This window comes from Balaenoptera ricei, chromosome X (genome assembly GCF_028023285.1).
Source record: "Balaenoptera ricei isolate mBalRic1 chromosome X, mBalRic1.hap2, whole genome shotgun sequence".
In the NCBI taxonomy this organism is placed as follows: domain Eukaryota; kingdom Metazoa; phylum Chordata; class Mammalia; order Artiodactyla; family Balaenopteridae; genus Balaenoptera; species Balaenoptera ricei.
The window spans coordinates 134,103,077-134,129,752 of NC_082660.1; the positions used below are offsets into that span (position 1 = coordinate 134,103,077).

A 26,676-nucleotide genomic window follows, 5' to 3' on the forward strand; every position below is an offset into this window, starting at 1 on the left:
TGGAAGAGCCTCGGCAGATCCTCGGCTCACGTGGGCGGGGAGAAAAGGGTGGCTACCGGCCGCTGGAGCTGTGAGGGTGCAGGCTGCGGACGCGCTGGGGACAGCCAGGGGGCCGCCTACGGACGGGTAAGGGTTGCGACCTCGTTCTTGTATCGGCGACAGGACTGGAAGGGTTGGGTGGGGCGATCCGGGTCGGGGACTCTCTGGTCTGGCCTGAGATTGAGTTAGGGTCAGAGAGGCCAGAGAAGACCGTGACCTTTCGTGTTGGAGCAGACACTGTACTCACGGGGCAACTGAGACCCAGAGAAGGGAAGGGACGTGCCAAGCCTTGTCGCAGAGGTTCGGACGTCTGGGAGTTAGCGGCCAAATGCAGCTGAGGCTCTTTCTTTGAGCGTGTCCCTTCAAGAGCGCCCCCTGCCTCTCAAGTAGGTTCCAAGACAGGATCACTTTAGTTCTCGCCTGGCTAAAAGCAGCCCAGGAAAGTGAGCTGGAGGCCTGGGAGCGGACTTCGAAGGGAGTGAAGCAGATATGAGCGTGAGAGGGAGCAGGTCATCAAAATATATTCTTTTTGACACCCAAACACTCAAGGTGGATAGTGAGGAGCATTGCAGGCGGAGACACCTCCTGAGCAAAGTCACAGGAGTTTTGGAAGTGTGAGACCTGCTTGGAGAATTACAAGGGGACGTGCGCCAGGGTATGAGATGAGACGGAGCTGCTGCGGCAGTGGAGCTGGAGGTCCACGGTCTGCCTTCAGCCAGCTCAGTGTAAGGGCACTTCTTGGCTCTCAGCCCTTACCTGCTTCCCCTCTGGGCCCGGGACAGAGCATAAGTTTCTCAGGCTGAAAAAAGCCTGAGGTTTATTGACATTCGTTAAACGAGAGTGTTCGCCGACCTTCTGCCCTTTACCCTCTTCCTCTTTGAGCATAAACCAGGTCCAAAACCTTGCAATCATATTTGACTCTTTTCGTGCCCCCTTCCCATTAACCAGCCTCCAAGTTCTATCCATTTTCCCCCTTAAATGCCGTTTCTTTTCTCTTTCCCACCTCTGCTGCTCCTCTCCCACTTCAGGCCTTCAGCAGCAGCCTCCCTATGAGTACAAGCCAGACAACCACCCCCTCTGTTTGACTCACGCCCCCAGGGCCTTAGAACTTGACTTAGGGATCGCCTCCCCGCCTGGGTTTACCCTCATCGGAAGTCAAAGGCACTTCTGCAATGTTCTGCTAAGCCTGACTCCCACCCCAGATGCTGGACTCCCTGAATGTCTGTGCTGTGCAAGGTTCTGTTTGGCAATGGCCTTGTGAAGGAGGGAATGTATGAGTGAGTGAGCTGACACCAGGGTGCTTTTTTAACAACTTTTTGACAAGTTACAGCTCTCCTTTTACCCCTGGGGCTTGTTTCAGCCCTACAGCAACTCTGAAGTCTGTGGGAAGGATCGCTGCTCTACAGATGAGGCCTCTTAGACCAGCCGCAGCAGCACAGTTCAACCCATACTCTCCATTCCAGGGTCCTTGCTGGCCCTCCAGGGGCTCACAGCCTGGCGGGCCAGGACAGATGTGGCGGGGAGAAAGCCTAAAGCTGTGTGCTATGCCGGAATGAGGACAGAAACCTGTTCTGAGGAAGCTGCTCACCTTGCCTGGGGAGGGGGAGGAGGTGTCACAGAGGTGACAGCTGAGCAGAGCATCTCACTGTGGAGAGGACAGGGGGAATATTCCAGGTGGAGGGAACAGCATAAGCTAAAGCTCTCAGGCAGGCTGTTGGCTTTGTCAGTGGCCACCACGAATTCAAAATCAGGGCCTTTCTGGGTCCTAAAAGTAAATAGACCAGCAGAGAGATGAATGACTGACAGAAGCACAGAGACACCTCAGATCCATGAAAGGACAAGATTGAGCTGATTGAGACTTTGGGGGAAGTGGTGGGAAGCCTTGGATGCTGTTGGCGTTTTTCTTGCGCAGACAGGCGTCGTTCTTCCACAGACTAGGGTACCGAGCTCGTGGTGGCCACAGTTTAGCTTCCTGCACTGAGTCTGTGGACAGCAGCAGGCCAGGCCCCGACTACCCCAACACACCCCTCTGAGCTGCTCTGGATTTCCCCCTCACAAAGAGCCTGGTCTCCCACGTTTGCGAAGGAAGGAACACTTGTCTCTATCTGGTTCGAAATGGACAGACTATCCCGTCCCTTTGTCCCCAGGACTCACTAGCTGGGGACTCTCCCCAGCAGGAGGGCGGTGATGGGCTCACTCCCTTCTCTCTGTATCTAATCCTATCAGTGGCCTTCCTCCCCCTTGCCCAGAAGTGGAGCCAGGCGCTTGAGTTTCCCTAATAGAAGATGGTTCTCTTCCTAGATTCTTTTTAGCCTAAGACCTTGTCCCAGTGTGTATAGAGGAACAAGGGCATACGTACTGGTTTTAATTCAGAGACCTATCATTTTAAAGGAAAAAGACTTGAGGCTTCTGATGTGTGAACCTTAACAATGCCAGCCCTTAGAACGTTGCTCTTTGGGATCTTATTTTCTCACTTACAGCTGTTCGTGTGAGTGTATGTGTGGTACAGTAGACAGAACTGAAAATTTACCATTTTAACCATTTTGAATGTACAGTTCAGTGGCATTAAGTATGTTCACATTGTCGTGCAACCATCACCACCATCCGTCTCCAGACCTCTTTTCATCTCGTAGAACTGAAACTCTATACGTACTAAGCATCACTCCCCGATTCTCCCACTTCTCCCAGCCCCTGGCACCCACCCTTCTACTTTCTGTGTCTATGAATTTGACTACTCTAGGGACCTCATGTAAGTAGAATCATATAGTATTTGTCCTTTTGTGTCTGGCTTCTTTCACTTAGTATAATGTCTCCAAGGTTCTTATTTCACTTAGCTTAAGTTCATCCATGTTGTAGCATGTGTCAGAATGTCCCTTCTTTTCATTTTTATTTTATTGTTGTAAGAACAATTAAGATGAGATCCACCATATTAATAAATGTTTGAATGTACAATAGGTACAACACACCTCTAGAGCTTACTCATCTTGCTTAACTGAAACTTTCTGCCCATTGATCAGTAACTCCCCCTTTCCCCCTCCCCCAGTCCCTGGCAACCACCATTCCACTCTTTGATTCTGTGAATTTGACTACTTTAGATACCTCATATAAGTGGAATCATGCAGTATTTGTCCTTCTGTGACTGACTTATTTCACTTAGCATAATGTTCTCAAAGTTCATCCATGTCTCATATAGTGGAATCTCCTTTTTTAAGGCTTAATAGTATTCCGTTGTATGTATATACCACATTTTCTTTATCTGTTCATCCATCAATGAACACTTAGGTTGTTTGCATGTTGGCTATTGTGAATAGTGCTGCAGTGAGCTTAGGAGTAGCCATATCTCTTCAAGATTCTGGCTTCAACTCTTTTGAATATATACCCAGAATTGGAATTGCTGGATCATATGGTGGTTTGGTGGTTCTATTTGAGTTTTTTAAGGAACCTCCATACTGTTTTCCACAGTAGCTGTATCGTTTTTGCATTCCCACCAACAGTGTACAAAGGTTCCAGTTTCTCCACATCCTTGCCAACACTTATCTTTTGACTTTTTGATAACAGCCATCCTGACAGGGGTGAAGTGGTATTAATTGAAGTTTTGTTTTACATTTCCCTGATGATTAATGACATTGAGCATTTTTTCATGTACCTGTTGGCCATCTGTATGTCTTCTCTGGAGAGATGTCTGTTCAAGTCCTAAGCTCATTTTCTAATCAGGTTATTAGTTTGGGTTGGGTTTTTTTTTTCTTTTTTTTTTTTTTAACTATTGATTTGAAGTTCCTAATACAGTCTGGAGATTAACTCCTTATTAGATATAAGTTTTGCAGATATTTTCTCCCATTCCATAGTTGCCAGAATTTCCTTCCTTTTTAAGGCTGAATAATATTCCATTTTATCTATTTATCCATCAATGGGCGCTTGGCTTGCTTCCACCTTTTGGCTGCTGTTCATAGTGCTGCCATGAACATGGGTGTACAAATATCTGTTCAAATCCCTGCTTTCAGTTTTTTGGAGTATGTACCCAGATGTGGAATTGCTTGATCCTGTGGTCATTCTATGTTTAATTTTTTTAGGAACCACCATACTGTTTCCCACAGCAGCTGCACCATTTTACATTCCCACCAACAGTGAACAAGGGTTCCAGTTTCTTTACATCCTTGTCAACACTTGTTATTTTCTGTTTTCTGGGTTTTTTTGATAATAGCCATCCTAACAGGTGTGAGATGATTGCTCACTGTGGTTTTGATTTGCATTTCCCTGATGATTAGTGAGGTTGAGCATATTTGCATGTGCTCATTGGTCATCTGTAAAGTATATCTCTTCTGGAGAAATGTCTGTTAAATCACAACTATTCTTGGTGTTCATTTGGACGAGAACATATATCACATGGGGGATTTAGGTTGCAGGGGAGGGGGGCTGCCAGTGGGATCTGATTCATTCCCTAGGCTAGACCTGGGTACCCAGCCTCTAGAGACAACTAAAGTATCACCAAAATTCTTATCTGGCTTACAGTATTTACAAACTTTAAAATAATTTGTATATAATTTGGGACAAATTAGATTTGATTTTGTTTTTGTTTTTACAAGAGGCTGGTTTGCTGATAATTCTCCAGGCTCCGTCTGCAAGCCCTAGGGGAGGATCCTTCCTGCCTCTGCCAACTTCTGGGGGCTCCAGGTGTCCCTGGGCTTGTGACCACAGCACTCCAAATGCTGTCTGCCCTCTCATTTCCTCATGCTTCCCTGAGTATCAGGAGAGATTGAGTAAGAAACCAGCAGTGGGTATTGGTGAGTGTAACACCACCAGAAAAATAACAAACCCATTTGCCCCCAGTGAAGCTCCTGCATCTTAGATGGGTGTCTGTGTGTATGCGGTTGAAAGCAGAAAGCATGGGTGCGTACACACACCGTGTATTCATGAGTCCAGTGGATGTGTGAGGGCCAGGATATAGTGGTGAGCAAGACAGGACCTCTAGGCACACTGTTCGCTAGGCCTTGGTGCAGGCGCCCAGATCCTTGTTCCCTGGCTGATGCACATTGAACCAAATGAATAAAAAGTTCACCAGCCACATCTGTTTAGGGAGAACAGATGACAGGGCCATCTGCCAACACAAAGAGGATTATGGTGTACAAGACAGACGGGATAAGCATAGAACTACAGGTGAACTTTGCTTATTCATTAATGTGCGTTCTAAAAAGTTCTGTGAAAAATGAGGTTTTGAAATATATTTCCTGATAACTTCCATTATGGTTGCAGAAATATGTTTCCCCAAAATGGCTCCATCAGACATTGAGGATCCTAACATCCATTTCCAGGCCACAAAATCAGCTCCTACAGGGACACATGGCAGTGAGTGTGTGTGTGTGTGTGTGTGTGTGTGTGTGTGTGTGTGTATGTGTGTAATTGGGTTGCCTGCCTGCCACCTCCTCACTGAAGAGTGTTCTCTGAATCTAGCCTTTTGCAAGCAGTTAGACTTTCTTTGTCATGGATTTTGCCATCCCCGGTGTTAGGGGATCTGTGACTTAGGTGAATTGACCACTGCCAAGAAAGCAGATGCAAGACCGAATGCATTGTAACCTCAAATTGAACGGCTTCTCTTTGTTTGCAATTCAGTGGTTTGGTCTTGTTGTGGGACTTTATCACCTGCTATGCTTCGCTACTGTCTCCTGGTTATGGACTGCTGGGTCCCCACCATTCTCTGACCACTTCCCGAGGGTTTCTGATGGCCCCAGACACTCTGAGTTCTATGTGTGGTCAGGGTGGCTTTAATCCCACCAGGAAGGAGAGCTCTGTCTCTTCTTACTCTTCCTCCTCCCAGCACCCCATGCCCTGGCACCGTGGGCATGAGCACTGAGTCTGTTTTATTGAGCTGCAGCCAAGAGACATGGCTTGAGCAGATTGCTACACTTTCTGACAGTGGCAGGACTGGAACCCGGGCCTCCGCGGGTCTGTGCGTTTTCCCACTGCGCTGCCGCCGTCTACTAGTCTACTGATCGACACGAGAGAAATAGACAATAATTGAAGTGCTGTGGGAAAAGCTGGGATGTTAGACATGTTCTTTTCATTGTAACTGATGAATGAGATTATTTAACTGGCTTCCTGTTCTGCCTGTAGCCAAATATACAGTGAGTTATGGGCCCAGTCAGGCCCTTCTCTGAGGGCAGCCTGCATCACAGGAATGTTCGCTGAGTGCTTCATCCAGCAGCTGAAGCTGTGGTTGAGCTCTTTGTGAAAACTCCGTGTGTGTGTGTGTGTGTGTGGCGGGGGGACATCCACACAAAACACTAACAGCTAAAAGATGTTTCAGTTTATATAACATGTCTGTCTCTAAATATGTCTTTAAGGAGAGAAAAGTTGACTGCAGACAGGGCCAAATTTGCAGCTGAAATGGAACAAGCAGCTGGTGAGCCAGTACGAGACCAGGGCACATGGACACATTTGACAGAAGACATTCCAAAAGTGAGTACGAAAAGGGTTAACCAAAACCAGGTAAGGGGAAAGTCGAGCACATACATACCAACAAGACATTGATACGTAGCTATGGGTTAAAAATCGTATTTGGTTCATTTATTAAATCAATCAATGCTGAGTATTGTTTCTTTATAGAAGATATATATCTTTATTTAAGGCACCAGTTACTTATTGCTGTGTAACAAACTCTGTCAGAATGTAGTGGTTTAAAACAACACCCATTTCTTTGTTCACGATTCTACCGGTTGGGCTCGGCCCAGCGGGGGGCGGGGGTTCCTTGGTGGGTCTCCCCTGGGCTTGCTCTCGCAGCCGCTCTCGTGGGGACCCTGAGGTGTATGTTCCAGGCAGCCTCACACACATGGCAGTAACTGCTGGCTGTCAGCTGGGTGCCTCGGTTCGCCTTCACGTGGCCTCCAGCAGGTTAGACTGTGCTTCTGGGTAGAATGGCAGAAGCCTTTCCAGGGCCAACAAGGGCGGTAGCAAGGCCTCCTAAAGTCTAGCGTCGCAAGTGTCAGAAGGGACTTGAAGGAATTGTCAGGCCTCTTGGAGATTTTTCCACAAAGATCTGCAAAGGGTGGGTTGGATTCACTTTTGCTGAACGAACACTTCAGAAATGAAATCACACCAAGGTAAAAAATGTGTTTTATCAAATGTTAGTAAATTAAGGATTCCCAGGAGGTTGCCAGAGGTCACCAGATCACCCTGGTTTTAGTGTACAGCTCAGAGTAAGGCCTTCTCTATGCCTCTGTAGTTGAGGGTTAATCTGAGATTCTAGTGCTCAGAGAAACCACCAGAGCTCCTTGCCATCTGTAGTTCATTATTTGTGTGAATCAGGATTTTACTGATACTCAGCAACCAAAAACAATCTGGATTCGGATGGTTGTTCGTTCTCATTGATTGACTTTATAGGAAGTAAAAGTTACACAAAGTACTAAAATAAAAAGAACACTTTCACCCTAACTTATATATACATTCTGTGTAAGACTTCTCTGAGAAAACGGCCCACGGCTAAAGACAAGGGAAAACAGAAAAGGCTGGAATAAACCCAGTGACCTGGAGCATTCTCTTATCTCAAGATCATATTGCAATGAAATAGTACATCTAGATGGCTTTCTTTCCTATTCTTAAAACTGTCTCCAAGATGTCGATTTTATAACTCCCGGCAGTAACCCATTCTTGAGTCTCGCTACCTGTTTCCAGTCTGGAGTTTCATTCTTACTTGTTAGTGCATATTCCTTCTTGTCTGCTGGGCCCACTTGCCCCGTACCATCTTTCATGGCCATGAAAAGTTAAGTGGTTATTTCATATGATCTCCTGTGACCGAATACCATGGTTCCATCCCACATCTGACTTCTCTGGGGTAAATGCCAGCTCTGTTCTCATCATTACAAAACTCTCTGTGGCACAGCTGCTGACCCACGCTTCCCAGGCAGTATTGGCGCAACATTTCAATGTAATAAAAAAATCCACGTCACTGTCAAAGAGAGGAGTACAGATTGCTCACATTTAAAATCATGAAACGAAATTGCACTGGACATAATAGCAAGGTTATTTGATTTTTTTAAAATTAGACTATCAACCTTTTGAAACAACTGTATCTAGAGATTGCAGATAATATAAACAAGAGACTCTGAAATCCTTTGGGATGCCCTTAGACATGTCTAGTTCAGACTCTCTTTGGGCTCAGGCAAACTTACTAAACCAAGAAAAAGTAGCTTGGGAAGCAAGGAGGCTCAGAGTTATTCTAAAAAACTGCATTTGCCTGTGCAGCTGACTTGGGGGGAGTGGGAGGAGAAGGGATTGCCTAAAGGGGGATCAAGTGGGATTTGTATAATTTCATTTGCCTGTGACCTGGGGGTGTGTTAGAAATTTTAGTAAAGGTGCAAATAATGTAGCGTGCTATGATTACATGTATATGGCAGTAATTGAAGCATAGACAAGAATGGGCTTAAAAGATAATTTGGTGGGGGGGTGGGTGGCATAGTGAGGCTGACTCTGTCAGGAGATTACAAATGCCTGAACAAATGATGCTAAAGCTACAGAGCCATCTACAGATGGCCTGGTGGACTCCAGTAACAATACCATTCCAGATGGGACGACAGGTTGAGAGGGGCAGATCCATAGAAGAGGCTCTGGCACCCCTGTAGTCTCCTGCATGTCTCAATTATATAGGCATTTAAGGCATACATAGCAGGTTGATTGGTTGGTTGGTTTTTTTTTTTTTTAAAAGAAATCTCCATTTTAATTTTTATTTATTTATTTACTTATGGCTGTGTTGGGTCTTCGTTTCTGTGTGAGGGCTTTCTCTAGTTGCGGCGAGCGGGGGCCACTCTTCATCGCGGTGCGCGGGCCTCTCACTATCGCGGCCTCTCTTGTTGCGGAGCACAGGCTCCAGATGCGCAGGCTCAGTAGTTGTGGCTCACAGGGCCCAGCCGCTCCGCGGCACGTGGGATCTTCCCAGACCAGGGCTCGAACCCGTATCCCCAGCATTGGCAGGCGGATTCTCAACCACTGCGCCACCAGGGAAGCCCGATTGGTTGGTTTTTTAATCAGGAGCAGAATTTGTTTAAGATCTCTACTTACCATCCCCAACTTTGATTTACTGTACATGAGCTCAGGGAAGAATGGGGGTCTGTCATCTTAAGGAAGCCCAGATATGGTTTTCCAAAGACCCCAGGGAGGAGGGATATAACAGGTCCTTCATCGGGGACCCTTATAGCCAGCTTCATCAGCGTACACCAGCTACAGTTTTGCATCGACTCCCTGGAGTCAGAATATTTAAGTGCCTGCAGGTGGTGCACTGTCCTTCCTTTATCCCCAATTACCAGAGTTGGAATTTAGCCAAAAGAGTGCACGTGTTGCGGAAACTGAAATGTAAACACCATAGCTCTCCCCTAATTTGTCAACTTCCTCAGAGCTCAGGGAAGGGGAAGCAAAGCCCTGGGCCTGGCTGATGGACAGCTCACCCATCCTCCCTGCAGCCCCACCAGGAGATCCCATCAGGCGACAGCACAGACTTACATGGATGTGCTAAGGCGAGAAGGGGTTAGGTGACGAGCCCGAAGCCGCACAGCCAGCCCTATAGTGGTTGGGGAGCAAAGGGGGCTGACTTTCCCCTGCAAGTAAGGAAACTCTGCTTTCTTCTTTCTGATATTTTAAGTGCACACTGTCAATTGAGTGGGTGGCATGTTTTGATTTGTTTTGTTTTTCCGTTCATGTGTGTGGTTGGTTGGTTTGTTTGTTTGCTTTTTGCCTTAGAAGTGCCCATGGATCAGCTATTGGGAGCAAGAAGGTGTCATTTTTTTTTTTTTTTTTTTTTTGCCACACTGCGCGGCTTGTGAGATCTTAGTTCCCTGACCAGGGATTGAACGCGGGCCACGGCAGTGAAAGCACCGAGTCATAACCACTGGACCGCCAGGGCACTCCCCTCAGGTTGTCCTGTCTAACCAAAGTCTGCCTCAGTATCATTTGCTATCCTGTCTCTCCCGATCCCCGGAGAGAAGGTTGGCATTGGTGATAGGACACCAGAATTATATGAAGCTTCCAACTTGGTTCAAGAAGAGTTTCAAACTAAGCGATGGACCTGCCATCGCAGTGGCTCAGGGTCTGTGAGTCCAGGCCCTCAATAGCTTCCAGTTCTCAGCACACGCATCCCCCCTGCCATCCCTCCCTTTCTGCAGGCCATGAAATGCACAGTGATCGGAGGCTCTGGGTTCCTGGGGCAGCACATGGTGGAGCAGCTGCTGGCAAGAGGCTACGCTGTCAACGTGTTTGACATTCGGCAAGGGTTCGACGATCCCCGCGTGCAGTTCTTCCTGGGCGACCTCTGCAGCCAACAGGTAACAGACCACCCAGCCTTGCCGATTGCCCCAGGCCCCTGAAGGGAGACTACCAGACTGACCCTGCTCAGAGGCCAGCCAAGTTGTTGTTTCCAAAAGAAAAGTTTTTTTGAAAAATTGTAAAGTTATAGGAAAGAATTTAACACACACCCACACTGTTACTAGTGAGAATGAGTAACTGTCATCTCTGTCACTCCTACTCCACTCTGCCCTGGTAGTTCGAAGGTAAGTGTGGCCAATACATAAATGAGTGGGTGTAGCTGAGTAGCAATAAAACTTTATTTACAAAAAGTTGTCCACGGGCCATAGTGTGCTGACTGCGGCCCCAGAGTGTGTATCCAAAAGTGCAATTGCTGGAGTTTTTTTTTAATTGAGATATAATTCACATTCCATAAATTTCACATGTCTAAAGTGCACAATTCAGTGGGTGTTAGTCTGTTCACAAAGTGACGCATCCCTCACCACTACGTAATTCCAGAACATTGTCATCACCCAAAAAGGAAACCCCAGGCCTGCTGGCAGTCATTCCCCGTTTCCTGTCCTCCCCACCCCCCGCCAGCCCTTGGCAACCACACATCTCCCATCTCTATTCTGGACACTTCACATAAGTGGAATCATAATATTTGTCGTTTTGTGACTGACTTCTTTCCCTTCATGTTTTCAAGATTTAGCCGAGTTATAAGGGTGTTAATATTTTGAATTTTAAGATGTTGTCATTTAAGTTCACAGCAGCCATGTGGTAGGATCCCCATTGCTCATGTCCTGGCCAGCACTTGGTATTCTTAGACTTTTTGGTATTGCCATTCTGGAGAGTGTGAAGTGCTACCTCAGCGATGCTTAGTGTCACGTGTCCTCCCTGCATGGGTGGCTGGGCTGCATGCCTTTTGCTGATCCTCCCCTGTGAGATGCGTGTCGGTGACCTTCGCTCATTTGTCTTTGGCTTCACCTTGTTTTCGCTAGGGACGTGTAATCCCTTTCTATTGGAGACAGTGCTTTGCCTGTTGTATGTATCACCGTGGCTTCCTTCGGCCTGTCACTGGGCTCTTCTTCTTGGCTTCGGCATCACTGGCTATAGGTTTGTTTATTTGTTTGTTTTGGATTTTAAGGCCATGGCTTCCCCTGCAGCCCTGTCAAATTCCAGGCTGTCTTCTTTACCCCACCCTCCCCACCTGTGGGCCTGGAGATGGGGTAGAAGTCTTCCTTGTTCGTCATCACTGCTTCTCTGACCCTGACGTGAGCTCCCTCCGGCTTTGAAGGTAATACCAGCAGGCTGTACATACCCCAGTAGCCTTCCTTGTGGCCATGACCCACAGCCACCCTCTCCCTTTCCCAGGTGACTCCATCTCATTTCTCAGTGATTTTAGCTCCTGGCCAAGGTCAACCTCATCATAATTGTTGGCAGGTTCAGCATTCACACATATGATCCTGCCAGTACCCTCGCCTTGGCCTCCACTCCTGTTGTCATTCCCTAGACCCAGACCTCGGTCATCCCCAGTAAGTGTGTCCTCTCCGTGATCTCACTTACAGGCATTGCACTGTGAGCCCCAGCTCCTGCCTTTCCAGTTCACAGCCTCTAAGACCTCCACTCTACCAGGTCTGTGACCCACCCAGGCATCTGGCCCTTTCCCACTATCCCTCACCCCATTCAGAGCCTCCCTGCCAAGTCTATGGCTGATTTTCTCTTGCATGATTCTCAGCCCTCTTACCCTTTTCTTCTCATTGTACGTATCAGTCAGAGTTCTCCAGAGAAATAACCAGGGACACATGGATTGTGGGGGCTGGCAAGTCTGAAATTTGCAGGACAGGCAGGCAGGCTGGAAGCTCAGGCAGTCCTGAGGCAGGTTTTCTTCTTACCGAAACCGCAGGTTTTACTCTTAGGCCTTTCAACTGATTGAATGAAGCCCACCCAGATTATCAAGGATAGTCTCCTTTGATTTCAAGTCAACTGATTGTAGATGTTAACCACAGCTACAGAATATCTTCAGAGCAGCCCCTGGACTAGTGTCTGCTGGAAAAATGGAGACAGCCACATGGACACATAAACCGCCCCATCATGCTGTACTTCCTGGGTTAAACCCCAGCCCTGGTTAAATCCAGTTCTACCTCCCTGGGGGGGTCTCTGTGCAGCCAAACGAGGCTGGAGAAGAAAATACAAGCTTGTTGCCTCTTTCTTCACGGTCGTGGTCTTCAAGCGGCCCATGTACCTTCCGGCACCATATCCACAGACCTACACTCTGCACGTGCTTAGCCCTGGAAATGGTCCAGGCAGCAGCTAGAGCCCGTGTCTTCTCCCCTACTTGGTGATTCCTCTAGGGATTCTCCACCCTCTCTCCTTGATCAGCAGGTTGTCCTTCTACCAGATCCCAGCCATCAGCACAGCATCAGCGTCTTAAGAAAACAGAACACCCTGATGCGGCCTTAGCTACTGCCCCACTTTCCCCTCGTGGCCATTTGTTCTCAGCACCTCTGACTGCTTCCCTCCATTGCCTCATAGCAGCACTCCAGCTAGGTCTTCACCTAACAGCCACTGACGCAGCCACCAGGGACCTGGAAGTGACCAGATCTGGTGGCCACACCGTGCTTCTCATCTGCCTGGACCCTTCCGCAGCATCTGATAGTTTCTTCACTCACCACCCGCTCATTTCTCCTCCTGCCTCACCAATTGCCCCTCCTCAGTCTCCTTATCTCTGTAATTTCTAAACTTGGCAGGATCCAGGGCTTATTCCTTAGATCTCTTTTCTCCAAGCACACTTAGTGTCCTGGTGAATCCACTCTGGCTCACAGATTAAATACAGTCTAGAAGCTGATAAGCTCCAAGCTTGAGATCTCCAGCCTCGTATCTATCCAGCTGCCTGCTGGGTATCTCTCTTTGTGCTGTATCTAAAATTCAGCTCCTGGCTCCCTGCTACAAGCTGGCCCCCTCCCCCGCCACAGCCAGCCTGCTCCTACTAAAGTCCTCACCATCTTGATAAATGCCCACTCTGTCTTTCGGATTGCTTTGGCCCGAAACTTTAGATTTATCCTTGATTCCTTTCTCTTCCATACCCTTGATCCCATCCATCACCAAATCTTGTTGACTCCACTCTCAAAGTAGAGCTCCAATCCATCAACTTCACACCCCTTCCATTACCACCCTGGTCCAAGCCACCACCCTTTTAACGCATAAATCAGACTTCAGGGCTCCTCTGTTCAGAAGCCTCCAGGGGTGTCCAGTCCTATTTACAGCAAACATACAGACCTGAATAATCACCCACAAGGCCCTGCGTGATCCAACCTCACCCGCTCCCACACTCCCCCTCATTGCTCCGGTCCAGGTACACAGGCCTCCTTACTGCTTCTTAAACTCACCAACTGAGTTCTTGCCTCAGGACCTTTGCACTCGCTGCTCCTTCTGTCAGGAATGCTCTTCGTGAACCGCAGGGCTTGTTCGGGAAATTCCTGTAGGTCTTCGAGCACCTTATGCTAAGCATCCAGCCCCTCTGGATCTCCCTTACTCTGCTTTGTGTTTCTGTGTAACACTTGGCACTAGCTGATATACTCTGTGTAAACTTAGGTATCTGTGCCCCCCGCCCAGAGAATGTACCCTCCTTGATGGCAGGGATATGGTTGCATTTGATCACTGACATGTCCCCTCAAAGGAGACAGGCTCCTTAGCAAACTTCAGCTCCCCTCCAAACCACTTCCCCCCAACTCCCATGCTATCGTTGCCAGTATTTCGTTTCCAGATTTTCTTCACCCTGAAGATGGTGAAGGACGAGGGAGGGATGGACTGAAGTCTCCACTCATCAGCACGTCTCCTATCGCATTTCTCTCTCCCAGGTTCCTTCCTCTTCCTGCTGAAGCATTTCCTGTAGCATTCTCCCCAGCGAATATCTGTACACAGTAAACTCGCTGAGTCCTTTTATGCCCGAAAATGTCTCTATTTTCCCCTCACTCATAAATGCTAGTTGGCTGCAGGTGGAATTCTAGTTTCACAGTTTTCCCCCCATCGCTCAATCTGAGCATCGTTCCTTTGTAGGTCAGCTGAGTTTTCCTCATGACTTTTAGGATTTTCTTTTTTGTCCTTTATGGTCTGTAGAGAATATCTCTAGGTCTGAATTTTAGTTTTCTTTTAGAATCCTACTCAGCACCTAGTGGGCCTCATTTTGAGAAAATTCTTCAAATATTGACTCTACCCCCATTCTTTCTGGAAGCCTTACTGGACATACAGTAAAGTCTTTCGTTATATTCTGCATGTCTCTTAGTCTCTCCTCCATGTGTTCTTTCTCCTTCTGTCTTTATAATATTTTATAGATTCCCTCTATTCCATATCCACTCACAGCTAGGCCTGTTTCATCTGTATCCCCTCCGCACCCTCAGATTATTTTAAAGCCAAACCTAGATAGACATCTTGTCATTTTTTTTGTAAATATTTCAGTATTTGTTGCTAAAAGATAAGAATCCTTTTAAAAAACACAACTCCATGACCACACCTAAAACGTATTGACAATTCCTAAATTTCTAACCAGTGTTCAGATATCTCTGAATGTCTCACAATGTTTTTGTATAGTTGTCTTTCCAAATAAGGAACCAAAAAGGTTGAGGAATATTGCAGTCAACTGAAGGGGCAGGACAGGAATGAAGTGTTTAAGTCTCTCTTAATTTATAAGTTCCCTTTCACATTTTAAAGCTTTAGATTGTTCATTGAATAATGGATGCTTATCATAAACCATGGTCTGGATCTTGCAGATTTCAACCCCGTGGTGTTGTTGAACATGTCCGTGTAGATTATATTAAATACATTAAAATTATTTTCACCTGTTTCTTTTTACTTTTTTATGTTATTTTATTTTTTACTTCTATTTATTTAATTTTTTTGGCTGTGCCACACAGCTCGCGGGATCCTAGTTCCCCGAACAGGGATTGAACCCAGGCCCCCCCCGCCACCCCGCAGCGGAAGCACAGAGTCCCAACCACTGGACCGCCAGGGAATTCCCACTTTTTCCTTTTTTAATGTGGCTACTACAAAATTTGAAGTCATATCTATGCTTTGTATTATATTTCTAGTGGAGTAAAGACTGCATCTGATTCTGGTTTGTTTTTTTTCCTTTAGGGCATCATGGATTGATACCCCAATAGCCATAAGCACACCTAGTGCTCAGATTTTGCTTTCTATACGCCATTGCCCATAATAGGAGCCAGGGCTTCTTGGGAAAATAGCCTATGCAGGACTCTGGGGCAGGGGTAGGTAGTATAAGGTGAGCCTGGAATATTTTCTTAGGACAAAATTAAGGAAGTACTCAAAAACTAATGAGAATATGTCAAAAAGACACAGGAACCAATTTGAAGAGCCTCCACTGGCCAAATCTGGGACACTTTGAGCCTCACAAAGTATAATAGTAGTGGATTACACAGAGGGAAAGTTACCTTTTTGATGGCCAGAATCTGGCAGCCATCACGTTAACCAAATGATTGGATCAACATCACCAAAGGTGGGACAGACAGCCGTCTTGCTCCTCCTGGGTGACGCCCTGAGAAGATAATAATGTCACTGGTGTGACATTCTTGCCAAAAGTATTAAATCTAAAAGACTAATCCAAATTGAGGGGACATTATTGGGACAGTTGGGGAAGTTTGGATAGAGACTAATTATTGGATAGGAGTATCCTGTCTGTTACATTTCTTGCATACAATCAATGTTTTGTGGTTATTTAGGAGGATGGTGAAGACTTGAGAGGCTAAGTGGCATGATGTCTACAGCTTACTCTCAAATGGTTTCAAGGAAAAACATCATGTCTACATAGAGAGAATTGTGGCAAAATGCTAATAATCGGTGGATCTAGGCACATAATTCATGGTTGTCTTTCTTTTGGTGATGTTAGTATCTATTGATCATTCCTAGATCTTATTACTTAGTTAAGGTTTCACAAAATGGTGACATGCTATTATTCTCTCTTTATTTCTTAGCTCAAATCTTTGTACCTTGTGCAGATTAAATGCTTGACTCTTTCCCTTTATTTGCCACTTTGCAAAAGGAATTCTTACTCTTACTGGGGATCAAATTGTCCCTTCTTTTTTAGCTAGTGGGAGCGTCTTCAGGTTGGCTCTCGAGTCCTTTCAACAGGAATTATTTTCTGGTGCGACAAGGTGTTCCTGGCTCATCTTGTCTGTTTCCTGCCCCAGATCTGCTATCAGCCATTGATCTCAGGAGCTCTGCTTCCCTGTAGCAATAAATTGAACGTACATGTTTTTGTCTCAGGTTACTGTTTTATGTCTAGTTTCACAGAAAGGAATGCTGCTGTGTATTGGGGATTTACACTGTCTTTTCATATGATTCATAATGTGTATCTATGGGCTCATCTTCCCCAGGAGCTTTAACTCCAGGTACCCTGAATTGTGCCCCACCCACCCACCACCCATGAGGCACAAAGGCAAAGATGCTGCCTTTCTCTGGATCCCACAGGCTTCTCTTGCCCCAAACCAGTTTTTATTTGGGCCCAGGTAATGGGGAGGGGGGCGGTTAAAGGGACAATATGGTTTCTGTGCCATGTACTTATGTGTTGTTTGACTCTTTTACAATGAGAATGTATTTCTGTGTTGATTGTAGAATTATTAAAGGGCAAGACACCTACATGCCCCAGATTGGAGAGTGGTAATGTGAGGAGGGTGTTTACTTGTGTAAAGCAGGAGTGATTTTTTGGTCTTTGTTTGCTTCTCCAGGATCTGTACCCAGCTCTGAAAGGTGTAAGCACAGTTTTCCACTGCGCATCGCCCCCACCATCCGGTAACAACAAGGAACTCTTTTACAGAGTAAATTACGTTGGCACCAAGAATGTCATTGAAACTTGCAAAGAGGCTGGGGTTCAGGTAAGGGGAAGGCTGGAATGAGTGCTGTCAGGAACGTGTGATGGCCCTTTCCAAGTGTGTGGGGACCAGGGCTCTGTTCTCTTCCTGGGCCTAGCCAGGCTTGCTTCCTAAAGTGTTGTGAAGAGCCTAGAAATTCAGCCCTGGGACCTGCTGAGCATCTGAACAGACCATCTGAGGACCCTAAGGTTTATTAGTCTTGGTTAAAGAGCTACAAAATTTAGAAATTGCTTGTATTTTTTTTTATTGTGGCTTAAATATATATATATATATATATATATATATATATATATATATATATATATATATAATATAAATATATATAAAACATAAAATGTACCATTTTAACCATTTTTAAGTGTACAGTTCACTGGCATTGAGCACATTCACACTGCTGTACAACCACCACCATCCTCCGTCTCCAGAACTTTTTCATCATCCTAAGCTGAAATCTGTACCAATTAAACACTAACAGTTCCCTCCTCCCCCAGCCCCTGGCGCCCACCATTCTGCTTCCTGTCACTGTGGATTTGACTCTAAGAACCTCACAGAAGTGGCATCAAACAACATATGGCCTTTTCTGTCTGACTTACTCTACTTAGCGTAACATCTTCGAGGTTCATCTATGCTGTAGCAGGTGTCAGAATTTCCTTCTTTTTCAAGGCTGAATAATATTCCGCTGTAGAGATGGAGCACATTTTGTTTCTTCATTCATCCCTTGGTGGACACCAGGGCTGTTTCCAAGTTTTGACTATTGTGAATCATGCTGCTGTGAACATGGGTGTGCAAGTATCTGCTCCACTTTCTGCTTTCATTTCTTTGGGGTAAATATCCAGAAGTGGAATTCTTGGATCATACAGTAATTCTGTGTTTAACCTTTTAAGGAACTATCATACTATTTTCCAGACTTTGCTTATATTTTCAAAGGGAAACAAACTATTTCATTTTAGCCAATAGAAACCTGCTATAACTCAGCCCCGAGAGGGTACAGTGTCCACCACATTGTAGCTTGCTGCATTGTTATAAACCCTGGTTCTCTGGATCACCTTTATGGGGCACCAGCCACTGGACAAAACAGCTTCCTATCAGCCAAACCCCCAACTCTCACAGTGACATATGCCACAGATGCTGTGTGAACAAGAAAAAAGACTGAAGTGAGCCAGCTGGCATAACAAGAACAGGCGGGAAAGGAGCTCTTTGGGGCTCGGTGCCCTGGAAAGGATCAGTTATAGTAATCGTGACCCCTTACGCTTTGCAAATGACAAGACCCTTTCTCCTGCAGTTGTCACCTGATTTGCTCCTCCATAGGTAACCAGGGGCTACTAATGTTGCTTAATATGTGAGGAACCAGACTGAGACATCAGACCCTCTGATGCCGAATCCCAGACTCCTTACTACTCTCTACCATGCTTGTATAACTGGAGCTCTGTGAATTACACTGCTGCTGTTTTTGTTTTTTTGTTTTGTTTTGTTTGTTTTGTTTTGTTATTTTAACATCTTTATTGGAGTATAATTCCTTTACAATGGTGTGTTAGTTTCTGCTTTATAACAAAGTGAATCAGCTATACATAAACATATATCCCCATATGTCTTCCCTCTTGCGTCTCCCTCCCTCCCATCCTCCCTATCCCACCCCTCTAGGTGGTCACAAAGCACCGAGCTGATCTCCCTGTGCTATGCGGCTGCTTCCCACTAGCTACCTATTTTACATTTGGTAGTGTATATATGTCCATGCCACTCTCCAAGGAACAACTGCTTTTTTCCATTCATTTATTGAGCAACAGACATGGCTCAAGGACAAGTAATAGAGCAATGAAACAACTGGATGTCGTCCCTTGATGGAATCTAAAAAAAAAAATGGTCATGAAGAACCTAGGGGCTGGACAGGAATAAAGACGCATAGCACAGGGAGATCAGCTCGGTGCTTTGTGACCACCTAGAGGGGTGGGATGGGGAGGGTGGGAGGGAGACGCAAGAGGGAAGAGATATGGGAACATATGTATATGTATAGCTGATTCACTTTGTTATAAAGCAGAAACTAACACACCATTGTAAAGCAATTATACTCCAATAAAGATGTTTAAAAACATGAAAAAATAATATTTTACAAAATTTTTTAAAAAAATAATTTGTTTGTGTATTCTTAGCCCTTTGCTCGCCCATATACATTTTAGAACCAGCTTGTCGAGTTCCTTGATAAAGCCTGTTGGAAATGTTACTGTAATTGCCTCAAACCTAAAGGTAATTTGGGAGAGAATTGATATCTTTCAAATATTGAGTCTCCGTATCCATAAATACATACATAATATGTCTATTTATCTCTCTCTTTAATGCCTTTCAATAGAGCTTTATACTTTACTTCATAAAGGTTTTGTACATCTTTTGTTAAATTTATTCCATGTACCTTGCTTTTGGTGGTTGAAATATCTTTCACATTACATTTTCAACTGCTACTGCGTAGGAGCACGGTTAAATTTTGTATATCGATTTTGTACTCAGCAACTTTGCTGAACTCTAATATTTTCTGTATATTCGTAGTGCTTTGTATGTAGACATTTGCAACACCTGTAAGTGGCAATAATTTTGTTCCTTCTTTTCAAATCATTATACTTTGTTGTTTCCCTTATCCTACCATGCTGGCTAGGACTTCCAGGACCATGTTGAATAAAAGTGATAAAGATGTGATTCGAGCTAATGGTGTTCAGTTTAGGATGGGCTGCCCTTAACCAGATAGCTAGAAGCTAGGAACCCTCGTAAGAAAGCAACTTCCTTTCAAATAGCATTTCACCAGTGGGCATGTGCATGTGCCCATTCGTGTGTGCTGACGTGCCAAGGTTGGGATCGGAATCACCAGGGTCTTTTGCAGACAGGCATCTCCCTCGAAGTTTGTGGGCTATCCTTCCCCCATGGAGAATCACTCCCATAGTGAGATAGCATGAATAATGGAAGTCTGTTCTATCCCTTGGTTGTGATAAGAGGGGGGAAAATGTGAAATTCACTGTTTTAGAGTGTGATACCATAATGTGTCTCAAATCCTCATACCTGCAAAAGATGGTGATCTTTGCATTATTTTAAGAAGGCCTGAAAAGGGAAGGCATCATAGTAAAGAATCTGTATGGGGCAAGGGTTGTGAACACGTGCCATTTGATTCTCTTTCCTACATGACCATCGTGGTGTTTAAACAGCGATCGTTCCTGACTCATATTTTTAAATCTTCTGTTCTCCTCTGCCAGAAACTCATTTTAACCAGCAGTGCCAGTGTCATCTTTGAGGGTGTCGACATCAAAAATGGAACCGAAGACCTCCCTTATGCCATGAAACCCATTGACTACTACACGGAGACGAAGATCTTACAGGAGAGAGTACGTACCTGCGAACTGGTTGAGTGAGTGACAGACGAGGTCCATGAACGTCTACAGAATTTAGATTCTTAAGAAGAATGTTTATGAACATAGGAAGTTAGTATTCTGAAGCCTAATATGTAAATTGGGAAGTAAAGTTTGTGGATGGAATTCAATTTCAAAGATAGTAACAGAAAAAATAATAACGTAATAGCTTAATGTGGCCAGACGCTACTCTGTGTATTTTATGAGGAGCTGCCTCATTTAAACTTCGCAATGACCCCGTAAGGCAGGTACTGTTATCGTCACCAGGTTACAGAGGAGGACAGTTGGTGCAGAGAGATTTGGAAGCTTCCTGAGGTCACGCAGCTCTAGAGCCTGCACTCAACATCTATACCATGCAAGTTTACTGAACTGCTCCAGAAATCAGACAATTTATGACGACCCAAAGTGGCGGGCAGAACTCAGGCTAAACACTCAAGTGTGTTTTGATTTGAACACACCTTCCTAGTGGCACTCTTGCACCCCCTGTCCTTTTTTTTTTTTTTTTAACATCTTTATTGGAGTATAATTGCTTTCCAATGGTGTGTTAGTTTCTGCTTTATAACAAAGTGAATCAGTTATACATATGTTCCCATATCTCTTGCCTCTTGCATCTCCCTCCCTCCCACCCTCCCTCCTTTTTTTTTGAAGTTAAACAATGGAAGGCTCTTGCTTTATTTTAAGGAAAAGTACTTTTCCACTTGGCAAGCCAGCGTCACCAGGGAGCCCCTGGCTGTAGCAGCAGTAACAGAGGCTGTGACAGTAGCCAGCTCCGGGACTAACGTCCAGGAGAATATTACCCTGAGGACACCCGATACTGCAGGCCATGGACGCTCATCGGCCACAGGCAGCTCACCTTAGCCAGGCAGCTGTGAGTTTGCCTCTCCCAGCTGTTGGCAGCGGGCCACGCCTACTGAGGTTTTCTTTCGCAGCCGGTACGTATGGAACCAGAGCTTAACGCCAAATTGGCCAGAGTCCCCCTGCGCGGCCCGAGTGTCAGCCGCCTCCCATCTGTTTGCTATTACTCCAACTCAGAAAGTCCCAAAAGAGCTCGTCTGCCGGGAGACCCAAGGGCTTCCCACTGCAGCGGATGGAGGCCTAGCCTTTTGCCAGCTCCAGTCCTGGGTCTGCCCGCCTGCTCCTTGGAGCACAGAGAGCCTCACGTAGCTCCCACCTGCTCAGACTTGACCCAAGGAGCGCTAAAGCTTCCACTGGGCCCCGTGCACCCTCCTCCAGGGCTCCTGGGTCTCTCGCCCACTGGGCTCAGGTGCTGCAAGTGGCAGCTGTGGTTCAGACCATCGTCATGTCACTTGCACTGACTCTTGGGCGCTCTGCTGGCAATAAGCTAAGCCTGTAAACGCCTCTGGCAGTAACTGTCCTGGAGCCTCCAGTTGGCGGCAGATGTCAAGCCGCTGTCGGCTCTCAAACGTGCTGACAGATAATAGATGGAGTGTGGTGTTACCTAGGACTCCTGGAGCTTTCTTCTCTTTAGTAACAGAGATGAGCCTCGGCTAGAGGGCATTTGAAGGCTTATTTAGTCATTTCCTCCGTCGCTGTGGGGACCAGGGCCTGGTGGGGAGAGGAGAGGCAGCTCCACCTTCGGGTAACTCCGATCATTGTGAATGCAGTCAACAAGTAGCTTAAGCTCACTGGACCAAAACGTGAACAAGGATTTTGCCACCACAGAGTAGAAATCCTAGGTGAGGTGGGCCATCTCGTTTCAGCAGCACACAGCCCTGGCAGTAGTACCATCGTGATCCCCATTTTTAACAACAACCTATCAGATCCTTTGGGAAGTTTTGTTCCCTTTGAGACAAAACTTGTTTCTCTGTACTTGAAACCCTTAAGTTCTAGCTTGTACATTAAGCCACACAGAACATGGCTCTGAGGATTCACCCGACATGTTGGTTCATCTGTTTAGCTACTGAGTTGCTGCCCTGTTTCTCCCACAGCCTCCACCTTCTCAGCCCCTTCTTCCTGGCCCAGTTGGGTTCATCAGAGTCCCTTCCTAGGAGGTGGTACTCAGTTCTGACCACAACAGCCCAGGACTGGTGGAAACATACAGTTGGCACATGGAGCTTAAGTCAGGAGCTGGTTTGGTGGCAGCAGCCTTACTGAAGGCCCCCAGCTAACTCATTAACTGGATCTCTCAGATATTTTCCACAAACTGCTGCATTCACGCATTTTAGTGCTTAAACCCAAACCCAGGCCTTTCTGTTGGATTCTACTGGTTTCGACCCAGCTCTCTCCTGTGTTTTCAGATTTGGGTGTTGGAGTGGGGAAAGGGATACAAAAGTAGTCCCGAATTGTAAGTGTCGCTGACGTGGGTCTGCAGCCCAGGGCAGTGGGCGGCGTCCGTGCCCCCGTGCGAGGACCTGTCCCCCGGGGAGCATGTCTGCAGCCCACAGGTCCCTTTGCTCTCCCGCAGGCGGTCCTGGGTGCCAACGATCCTGACCGGAATTTCGTAACCACAGCCATCCGCCCTCATGGCATTTTTGGCCCAGGGGACCCCCAGTTGGTCCCCATTCTCATCGAGGCGGCCAGGAAAGGCAAGATGAAGTTCATGATCGGGTAAGTTGGCTGCTCTCCTCCTACCCGCACCCCCCGCCCTGGACACAGTCGGCTCTTTCCTCCCGTGGCCTTCTCTACTGCCCGCTGTTCGTTTCCAGGGGCTGCCACAACAAATGAGGCTTAGAACAACAGAAATGGATTCACTCCCAGTGATGGAGGCCAGGACTCCAGAATCCAGGTGTGCGCAGGGTTGGCCCCCACCGGAGGCTCTGAGGGAGAGTCTGTTCCAGGCCTCTCTCCCAGTCTCGGGTGGTTGCCAGCATCCCTTGGCGTCCCTTGGCTCGTAGACCCGTCACTTCAGTCTCTGCCTACATCTTCACATGACATTCTTTTCTCTGTGTGTCTGTATCCAAACGTCCCTTCTCTTATGAGGACACCAGTCATTGGGTTTAAGGCCCACCCTACTCTAGTGTGACATCATCTAAACTAATTACATATTCACAGACCTTATCTCCAGATAAGGTCATAGTCACAAGTTCCAGGGAGACATGGATTGTGGCAGGACACGCTTCTGCCCCATGAACCCTCTCAGGTAGGCTGCGAAAATATTTGTGTCCCTGTTTGGAAATTCCGGAAACAGGCTCAGAGGGGAAACAATTGGCCCAGGGTTAAGGGCCAAGCCCTTCGCTCTCCTTGCATCTAGGAAGGCGGGGGAGGTGTTAATATTCCTTCTCTGGGCAAGTGCAGGTGGGAGGGCCGCTGCAGGTGATGAGACTGGGACTGTGTCCCCAGTATACCTTTCCTTCCCCCCTCCCTCCCTCCCTCCCTTCCTTTCTTCCTTCCTTCCTTCCTTCTCTTTTCTCCCTTTCTTTCCCCCTTTATCCCTGTGCCTTGCCACTTTGCCTCCCTGCCTTTCACTTGGCTTCCCTGCGGTGGGATTAGAAAGAGATAGTAGAAAACTCTGAGGCCAGAGCAAGGCATTAGCCCAGAGTGCCCTGGAGGGAGTTCAGAGCTGCTGCCCTAATTAGAGCCCAGAGCAGACAATACCAGTGTTGGCCACACTGGGATGGAGCACGCAGGGCATGGGACTTGCAGATTCATTGGTGGGCCCTTAAATATCCCACTGGCCCTGAGGGCCTAGGAGCCCTGGCCTCCTGCACATCTTCAACTGTTACGGATGCCCAGGTGTGCCAGGGGCCGGCATTGCCAAGGCGGGCCCTGGCCCTGGGTCCATGTGCAGGGGCTCTACCACGTGTGCAGCTACGTGCTCCCGGTGCAGGGAACCCATTCCTTGTGCACCTGCAGGAACGGGGAGAACTTGGTGGACTTCACCTTCGTGGAGAACGTGGTCCACGGACACATCCTGGCTGCAGAGCACCTGTCCAGAGACACAGCCTTGGGTGGGAAGGTAAGGCACCTGCTTCTACCTGCTCGGCAGCAGCCGGCCCACCCTTTCCTGCCCCTGTGTGTCCGCCTGCCTTCACAATTCTCCTCCCAGTGATCCGACCCACTGGCAAATGGCTTCTGTGACCCTGCATCCTGGCAAACCTGCTTTAGGATCCCACTGGGCCACGGTTGCGCCCCTCTGGTAGGGTGAGGTCAGCTCTCACGCAGAGATGAGAGAGCACACGCGGGCTCGTTTCACTCCCACTCCTAGGGCCCCCGTCTTCTTTGTTTCTCACTCCTACCTTTGGAATCCCCCGTATTTGGGCCTCATTTTTTTCTCCTGGACCTCTGCCATTTTCCCACTCCTGTAACTCTCAGTGTGGCGGGGGTATGGTGGGTATGGCTTTTAGTTTACACCAAAGACAGCACATTTCAGAAATGTCATATGACCCGTTCGTTGCATCTGAAGATAAGATGATTTACTGCATTTACCGTGATTAACACAATTATTAAATTAACAAACGTACCTTCCCAAGTGCAATCTAAGCTTCGCTTGAAATCCTGTCATCGCCTGAAAGCTGCCTGCAGCTGCAAATCAAAAAGGCCTGTCAGCCACTGGCTCATATTTGCAGATTTGAGGACCACGTGAAATGCTGCGATCTGTGTAGGCTTAATAACCGCCTCACCTTTGAGCTGCCTTGCAAAGGAACTGGGGCGGGCAGGCAGGGAGTGGCCACTGGTTTCTCAAAATATTGGTCCTGGCTGAGCTCCAAGCTCCAAGCATGGCCTGCTGCGCCATCCTGCTGGGGAGCAGTTCCTAACTTCTCCTTCCCCCCTGCAGGCTTTTCACATCACCAACGATGAGCCCATCCCTTTTTGGACTTTCCTGTCCCGCATCCTGACAGGCCTCCATTACGAGGCCCCCAAGTACCACATCCCCTACTGGGTGGCCTACTACCTAGCCCTCCTGGTGTCCCTCCTGGTGACGGTAATCAGTCCCATAATCCAGCTTCAGCCCACTTTCACACCCATGCGGGTCGCGCTGGCTGGCACATTCCACTACTACAGCTGTGAGAAAGCCAAAAAGGTCATGGGCTACCGGCCACTGGTCAGCATGGATGACGCCGTGGACAGGACCGTGCGGAGCTTTCACCACCTGCAGAAGGTCGAGTGAGGCGGCCTGGAGCCCGGGCCCTTCCACGCGTTCCCCAGCCGACGACTCTCTCCTTCCAGTGAGTTTCTTTCTCCTCCGGCCGGTTCTATGAGAGCACACCCACCCTTCTGTGACTCCGAGGGTGGCAAAATCAGCGAAATCAGCAGACGTTTCTTCGTTTCTTCGTAGGACTGGATTTGGATTTCTTAAAATAGGGCAGCTTCCTAGTCTACTGTTCTGTATTCTCTCCCTCTCCCCCACCCGCTTCCTCCTGGGTTCCTTATTCCAGTGGCTTTGTAAACAGTCAAGCCGTAGGGAAGAAACAAGCCATTTGCTGATTGAGGAGGGGGTCCTAGACTTATTTCCATGCAGACTGTTCAAGGAGCCACAGATGACAGATACCCTAGAGAAAAGCAGAAGTTATAAACACATGGTGAGGCTTCAAGTGTACATTTTAAATAGACCCAGAGTTTAGAGCAAAAACTTTTAAAAAGCTTGAATAACTGTAAACCCCCCAAATCCCTGGGGAGAAAGGCTACCGGTGGTTCATCTCCTTACATGCTCCCAAGTTCTCTCTCAGGTACAGCTGGTGTGCCTGCCTGCAGTATTTTTTCATACAACATTCTTTCATGGACACCTTTCTCTCTATCCACAGAGCCCTGTGTCCTTTTAATGGCAAGGTGGTGGTCTGCCCGAGTGGCATGCCGTTTCAAGCTGTTTAGCACCTCTCCTAGCATGGGACATTGGGCAGTTTGACAGTAAGCCATGGAAAAGGTCAGAGAGAAGAGTGCCTCCTTTATCTGCTTGGAGTTTGGGCAGAAACGGCACGAGATGATGCAGAAAGGGCTACTTCCCTGCAGCTCATGCGCATAGAACCCTTCAGGCCAGTTTCCAACAGTCAGCACATATAGTGATTCAGCGTTCTTTATTTTCTGATGTTCTGCTTACAGAATCTGGTTTCTTCTCAGACTCGTTGAAATGTAACCTTAAAGACTTCTGTTTGCTTCTCTGCCTTTGTGCAAGGGTGGGGAGACTGGAATAAAGTGAAGGTATTGTA

At 47.1% G+C, this 26,676-nt stretch overlaps 1 protein-coding gene across 1 annotated transcript; it reads left to right on the plus strand.

Moving 5' to 3' along the window:
• Positions 1-35: 35 nt before the first annotated feature.
• Positions 36-26,676, plus strand: NSDHL (NAD(P) dependent steroid dehydrogenase-like). Its single transcript, XM_059911290.1, has 8 exons — positions 36-126; positions 6,378-6,492; positions 10,185-10,343; positions 17,043-17,189; positions 20,420-20,548; positions 22,998-23,140; positions 24,386-24,488; positions 25,308-26,676. Exons 2-8 carry the CDS (start codon positions 6,421-6,423, stop codon positions 25,638-25,640), a joined length of 1,086 nt encoding a protein of 361 aa, XP_059767273.1. The 5' UTR covers positions 36-126; positions 6,378-6,420; the 3' UTR covers positions 25,641-26,676.